Here is a 6553-nt window from a genome sequence, read left to right as displayed (position 1 = left end):
GGTGGGGGGAGGAGACGGGGGAGGCTCGCCCTCTGCTGCCCTCCGCGCCATGTTTGCGTTTGCACTCGAGGCCAGTGGCGTCGTGGTGGCAGCAGAGCGCGCGAGACAGAAAAATTACGGAAGTGAAAAAGAGAAAAGTAGTACCGATCCATGGGGGATCTGACTGGAAGTGCCGTATTAGTAAGGCTAAAATACTGATGGAAAAGACGACCAGGTGACCCGTCTTGACATTTTCAGGTTTTTAATACCAGGTGGCTGATTCTCGCCGCGCAATTCTAGGTGTACTGTACCGCATGCACGAGTGTGGGCGGGCTTGCCTATCGCCCCTGTCCATGGCGCCTTACGAGCCGAGCGAGTAGGCAACCCGCCTGCACACATGCATGCGGTACAGCATAACTACAGAAGTGCGCGGCGTGAATCAGCCACCTGGTATTGCAGCCTCTCTCATCGGTGCAACCGGCTTGTGCGATAGGTTCAACTTCAACTTCGCCTACCGCAAAGGCGTGTACCCTCGCGTGTACCGACCTCCCCAGACCTGGCGATGTCGTTTTCGCTCGCGTCTTGGGGCGACAATGCCCTATTCCGCCTGAAATAGACTGCTTGTTGATCAGGAACGTGAATTCGAATGGATATTCTACAGAGAAATGATACCCTACATCCTGAATGACGGCTCACAGCGTAGTATTTATTACAGTACAAATTAACCTGAAGCAATGCAGAAGCAACACCAGATAGGCAGACATACAATTAAAATCTCATTGGATTTGAAGCCACGTTAATATGTACCGCCTCTTGCTGTAAAGGCGCCATGGGTAAGAGTCGGTGGTGTGGTCCTCTGGAGAGGGGCACTTGTCAACCTCGTGGGAGTAAAGGCCCAGCGGTCCGGCCCGTTGCCAGTCGATATGTTGGTGGCAGTCCAGCTGCAGCTCGCGACAGGTACATCTTAGGTGGTCGGCGTCACCTGAATAGTACGGGTCGTGATCGAGTAGCTGGATATGGACGTCGGGGTTCGCGGCGAGCACAGCCCTGACGGAGCTCTTGTGCACCCAGGCGTGCAAGCACTCCTCCGTCTCCCCGCCGACGTCTGTCGAGAGCACGATCCTGCGCAGCGCCGGGGCCGTGGCGGGGGTGATGGCCAGCAGCAGCTCGTCCTCGAGCGGCGAATGCGTCACCTCCAGCTCCCGCAAGGCCGGCAGCGAGGGCAGCGCGCGCACCAGGGCCTCGGTGGGCGGGGGGAGGAAGGCGTAATTGGCCGCCAGCACCTCCAGGCCGGCAGGTCTGGCAGAGACCAGGGCGTCTATCAGGTCCGCGACGAAGACATCCTCGCCATCATCCAGGTTGTGATGTGCTGAGTCGAGGCACACTTTGCGCAGGTGGCTGGCTCGGCGGAGGTACTCGGTGGCCGCCCCGTTCCCGTAGTCGTTGTCGTCCTCTGGCTGGTACACGTAGAGGTACACGTCCCTCAGCGACTCGCTCGCCGCCAAGGCCACCATCCCGGGGGGCGCATCGCACTTGAGCGACCGGAGTCTGGGCAAGTCGGCGAGCAGGCGAGCTGTGGTGGGCGAGTGCGATCTGTCGCCCTCACCGAGGTCGACCTCCTCCAGGGTGGCGGCGTGCGCGGCCAGCACGACGTCGACGAAGGCTGGCGAGGACGTGCATCTGAAGCGTTTCAGGGAAGGTCTAGGTCGCCGTTGGATGGAACAGTTTCCCTTCGGTACGGACCCGTCAACTTCCAGTACCTCCAGGTCAGAGGTCGCAGCCAGTAACGTCTTCATGAGTAAGTCCGATCCAGGCATCTCTTTCTCAAAATCGAGCTTGAGGCACCTCAGGCTGCCGAGCGCCTGCAGGTGGCCGATCAGCACAGCCTCCATCTCGGGGAGAATCCCACATTTGAGCGCCCGTAGCTTGCACATGCCTGCCAGCAGCCGGGACGTGCTGAGGGAATTGATGCCCTTACCGAGGTCCACCTCCTCCAGGGTGGCGGCGTGCCCGGCCAGCACGGCGGTGGCGAAGGCTGCAGAGGACGTTTTACCCCAATAGTTGCCAGCTCCGCACTTAAAGTACTTTAGGGAGGAGGTGCACGGCTGCTGCTGCTGCACGGAGTACGCCGTCTCTGGCATGCCCTCGACTACAAGCCGCTCCAGGTCAGAGGTCACCGCCAGGACCGTTCTCAGCAGCACGTCGCCGGCAGTGACCCGTTTGTCGATATCCAGGTGAAGGTGCCTCAGGCGGCCGAGCGCCTGCTGCTGGCGGATCGCTACGGCGGCGGCCCCGAGGCCACGCGCGACCTTACGATCATCGCGCTCCACAGTGAGCTCCAGCTCCGCCACCGCGCACCTGGTCGTGAGTAGCCCGAGGGTGTGCATCCTGCTGGTGTACGGCACCATCTCCAGGCACGGCGCCAGGCGCAGCACCGCGCACACGCAGGGCTTCGCCTTGTCCAGCCGTCGTTGGCGCCAGACGTCGCGGTGCAGGGCGATGAAGCCGAACCTCTTGCTCACGAGGCGGCAGGCGAGGACGTCCTCCACGCCCAGGTACTGCATCACCGTCACGAGCACGTCGTCCGGGAGCTGCTCCACGCTCTCCACGGACATGGTCGGGGGACTGTGGCGGGCACGCACACTGCGCAGACAATGGTCACCGGGGCGTCAGTGCGACGAACAGCAGCAGAGTAGGAAGGGCCGCAGCCTGTTCCCAAAGTTCCTGTGGACTGGCCTACCTTCTACCTTTATGGGCGAGGTTGAGGATGGATGCCGAGCAGTGAGCTCTGACCATGGATCCACAGCGCAGTGACAAGTGACACTCTCCGCGATGCGCGACGTGATCCAAACCAGAGCCGCGCCGGTCCGGGGACGCACTGACACTGAGTCACGCTCGGCTCGAGTGGAGTCAGTCATTCACTGCTGAGAAAGGGGGGGGGGGGTGCCGAGGCGAGTGCGTGGTCTGATGTTCGCAGCGCTGCAGGCGGCGGTGCAGAGTAACTCGAGGGATCGCGGCTCACCCGCCCTTGGACCCAGCGTGCCGCTGCCAGGCGGTAGGGGTAGGACGCCGTCGTTTCAAACGGACTTTTGACAGAAAATAAGAGAAAACGATATCGTGGCACGGGTCTCTAAACTGTCATTTATTCAATGTTTTATAAAGAAGAAAATTTACAAAGTCAAAGTAGGCACGACACAACAAGTAGAAAAATGTATCTGTTGTAGGCTACGTACTCGTGTTTAGGAGGCAAGCGGGACAAAACAAAAGAAACACTAGTGGGGTACCAAGCACAATACTAGGTGAAAAGTACAAAATTCAAATCAAATGAGTGTGCAGTATCCTGCTATCAACAGAACTCCAAAAACTCATTTGACATCTGACGGACACTATGGCAGATTTGAAACTAAGAATACGTTACAGAATAAAGCATTCCAGCAAAGCTGAAATGCAGAAGAATGCGAGCAACAGGAAAACGGACGTCAACATGTGAAAGCTAGTGACTTCCGTTTTGTTGTTCCCCGCATTCCCTTTCTTTTCAGCTTTGCCGGAATGCTTTATTAGTCAAACAGCACAATCAAGCAACGTTTTCTCGAATTTGGACCCAGGAGCGCCTAGAATCTGTATCAATATGGTCCTCTGGGGAGGGGCATTTGTCGAGGTCGTGCGAGAAGAGCCCGAGGTCGCCGCCCCACATAACTTCTTGGTGGCAGCCCTGCATGCACGCCTCGCAATCGCCGCACGCGGACGTGTTCCGGAGCTCAGTGTGGAGCAGAGGGTTGTTGACGACCGCCGCCTTGACCCCGTCCCCATGCAGCCACTCGTGGGCGCACTCCACTCGGCGGCGTGCCGTCGCCGTCAGCCCACTGATGATTATTCCGCTTGCCGTCAGCCCCAGGATCCGCAGCGCAGGCGCCACCTGGGGCGTGAGGCCCCGCAGCAGCTCGTCGGCGTCGTCCTGCGGCGTTTCCAGCAGCTGCAGCTCGCGTAGGGCGGGCAGCGAGGGCAGCGCCCTGAGTAGCGGCCCCACCTGGGGCACCTTGATGATGGCCAGGAACTCCAGCGGGGAGCCCCCGCGCTCGCCCAGGGCCTCGATCAGCTTCGAGCCGACCTCGTAGTTGAAGACGTCGTAGTTGAGGCACACCGAGCGCATGGGGCCCGCGCGGAGCAGCTCGGCCGCCCACTCGATGGTGCGCTGCTTGAAGGAAGGCACGTTGACGGTCACGTGATGGAGCGCCGCGCACACGGCCACGGCTTGCAGCCCGGGGAGCGCCTCGCACTCTAGCTTCTGGAGCCTCGGCATGGTGGCGAGGAGGCGCGCCGTGGTGTCCGACTCGCCGGAGTAGCCGACTCCAAAGTAGCCGCCCGAGCATAGGCCCACGTCCTCCAGGGTCTCAGCGTGCGCGCCCAGCACGGTGTTCACGAACGACTCCGAGTCCTTGGTCAGCTCGCATCGGAAAACCTTTAGGGATGGGCTAGGCGACGCCTGTACGACGCGGTGGGTCGTTGAGGGTACGCAGCCCACAATGCGGAGCGACTCCAGGTCAGAGACGACCGCCAGCGTCCTCATGAGCGCGTCGGCGCCGGTCACCAGGTTGAGGAAAGAGATGACGAGGTGCCTCAGGCGCCCGAGCGACTCCTGGACGCGGATCACCAGGGCGAGGTTCGAGGCGTTGACAATGTGACCCACCTCGTCGCGCAGCTCCAAGCCCTTTATGGCGCACGTGCTGGTGATCAACGGCAAGGTGCGGTGGGCGGCCGCGGTCACACTCTTGAGAATCGGAGCCAGGCGCAGCACGGCGCCCGCGCGGTAGTCGTCAAGGTACAGGTGCCGATGGCGCCACACGCGGTGGCGCAGGACGAGGCGCCCGAGCCTCTTGGACACCAGGCGGCAGGCGAGGAGGTCGTCCTGGCGCAGGTGCTCCAGCACCATCAGCAGCACGACGTCCGACAGTAGCTCGAGGCTCTCCACGGACATGGCGAGCGGGCGCACTGCACAGCAGAAGATATTTTGCATAAATGCCGGGGAGACCAATAAAAATAGAAATGTCCAGTGCTCGGTATAATCTAAAGCAAAATTCATAGGCCAAGGCCAAGTATTGCTGTGAAGCTGTGAGGAGGGCGGGGGGGCGTCACCCCTACCCTCCGCGTATATAACCGCGCCTGGCCTGAGCTCCTGATATGAGCTGGGCCTGTTAGAATCAACTGGTAAACAGCAGGTATGTTCTGCCTCTGCCTTATTGTGGCTTTAGATTGACTTCTCTAGATTCAGACAGGTTTACATAAACAAATTGACACATTGTATTAGAAAGACAACCAAATGATTTCAAAAGGGCGCATCACACAAAATAAATAAATACAATACGGAACAATTTAAATTCAAACTCCAGAGAGAAAAGTGGGAGAGGATGTAACTTTATTTTGTGGATGTATAGCATTTGAAATTTCAAATGTAACCCACCTTTCTTTGAGAAATTTGCTACATGTTTTAGTATCTTTCGAATGACGGATATTTTGATTTTGCTGCTTTAGAACATAAACGAACCTCTCAAAATAGGGTGCACTGAGAGAAATGTTTTGTTGCAGCCATCAAAAATTGTTCAATCAGACGGATTAGTCATGGGCATCAAAGTTTTAGTCACAGCAACTTAACTTTTAGTTACAGCAACCAAAATTTTGATGCCTGTTGACTAAGCTGGACGGATTGAACAAAATTTGTTAGTGGGTGTCAAAATTTTGATGGCTGCAAAGAAACATTTCTCTCAGTGTGTTTTGTTTGATATTCTCGACTGCTATTCCTTGGTGGCAACGTTCATCAGTATAACAGGAAAATGTAAACCTGCGTTCAGAGTTCTGCCCGTGAAGTCACTTTAACCTAACCTCTAACAAACTGCCACACCGTCACTCGTCTACTTCGCGTTCCGACACCTCCGCAGTGAGAAATTCATATTAAAACTAGATAGTTTCGACGCCGATTCCACCATTTTGACACCGTTTCGGTGACATCTCGATGTCGATGATTCAACTGCCATTTCTCACTGGGGCCGTGTCATCTGTTCTGGACTGGCCTCTACCCCTCTACCTTCGGTTTAGATTGGAGAACTTGACTGTGGTGATCTGATCCACGGCGAAGAGAAAAGAGATGATCTGACGCAGGTCAGGTCACACGCCGGACTAGAATGCGCACCGACACCTCAAAGACGGAACAGGACTGGCGTCGGCAACGACTGGGAGTGAAGTGACGTGGTCACTGTACTGTGACCGTGGGAGACAGGCGTCGCGCGTCGCCGCGACTCGCTGTCGGCGAAAGTGCGAACGGGTGGAGCGCTGTGGCCTGTATGCCCCACGGACTGGAGCCGTTGCTTTAGGTGCGTCGGAATGGCTCTATGAAGTTCAATCGTTGTTTGGCCCTCGTGCCCATGCCTCGCTCTCACGCAGTCAGTGTTATATCAGTACGCAATGCAGAGGGGCGGGTTGAGCCCCCCCCCCCCCTCCCAGGGGAGGACCTGCGGTCACTACCGACTGTATTCCCAGCAGCCACAACGAGCCACCCCTCCCCTCCCCGTCTCTGTCCAGC

The 6553-nt window shown here is 57.7% G+C and overlaps 2 protein-coding genes across 3 annotated transcripts; both read right to left on the bottom strand.

Annotated features, from left to right (window-relative positions):
* Positions 1 to 657: 657 nt before the first annotated feature.
* On the bottom strand, positions 658 to 2890 carry LOC127752393 (uncharacterized). The gene is made up of 2 exons (XM_052277729.1): positions 2727 to 2890; positions 658 to 2622 (listed from the first exon to the last, which is right to left on the bottom strand). Exon 2 carries the CDS (start codon positions 2592 to 2594, stop codon positions 756 to 758), a length of 1839 nt encoding a protein of 612 aa, XP_052133689.1. The 5' UTR covers positions 2595 to 2622; positions 2727 to 2890; the 3' UTR covers positions 658 to 755.
* Positions 2891 to 3094: 204 nt separating this feature from the next.
* On the bottom strand, positions 3095 to 6364 carry LOC113213540 (uncharacterized). 2 transcript variants are annotated; one of them, XM_052277711.1, is made up of 2 exons: positions 5857 to 6364; positions 3095 to 4968 (listed from the first exon to the last, which is right to left on the bottom strand). In XM_052277711.1, the coding sequence occupies exon 2, from the start codon at positions 4952 to 4954 to the stop codon at positions 3554 to 3556; it is 1401 nt and encodes a 466-aa protein (XP_052133671.1). In that variant the 5' UTR covers positions 4955 to 4968; positions 5857 to 6364; the 3' UTR covers positions 3095 to 3553. The 2 variants fall into 2 exon arrangements, with proteins under 2 accessions (XP_052133671.1, XP_026288432.1); XM_026432647.2 differs by having other exon boundaries at positions 6059 to 6364.
* Between the last annotated feature and the right edge of the window lie 189 nt (positions 6365 to 6553).

The sequence above is a fragment of the Frankliniella occidentalis genome, unplaced genomic scaffold (assembly GCF_000697945.3).
Source record: "Frankliniella occidentalis isolate FOCC.00 unplaced genomic scaffold, Focc_3.1 Scaffold11, whole genome shotgun sequence".
In the NCBI taxonomy this organism is placed as follows: Eukaryota; Metazoa; Arthropoda; class Insecta; order Thysanoptera; family Thripidae; genus Frankliniella; species Frankliniella occidentalis.
Note: the sequence above shows the minus strand (reverse complement) of the source record. Positions and strands in the feature narration are given on the sequence as shown.

Bases quoted from the DNA above. Each gene is read 5' to 3' on its own strand.
- LOC113213540 (XM_052277711.1), bottom strand. From the start codon at position 4,954: ATGTCCGTGGAGAGCCTCGAGCTACTGTCGGACGTCGTGCTGCTGATG.
- LOC127752393 (XM_052277729.1), bottom strand. From the start codon at position 2,594: ATGTCCGTGGAGAGCGTGGAGCAGCTCCCGGACGACGTGCTCGTGACG.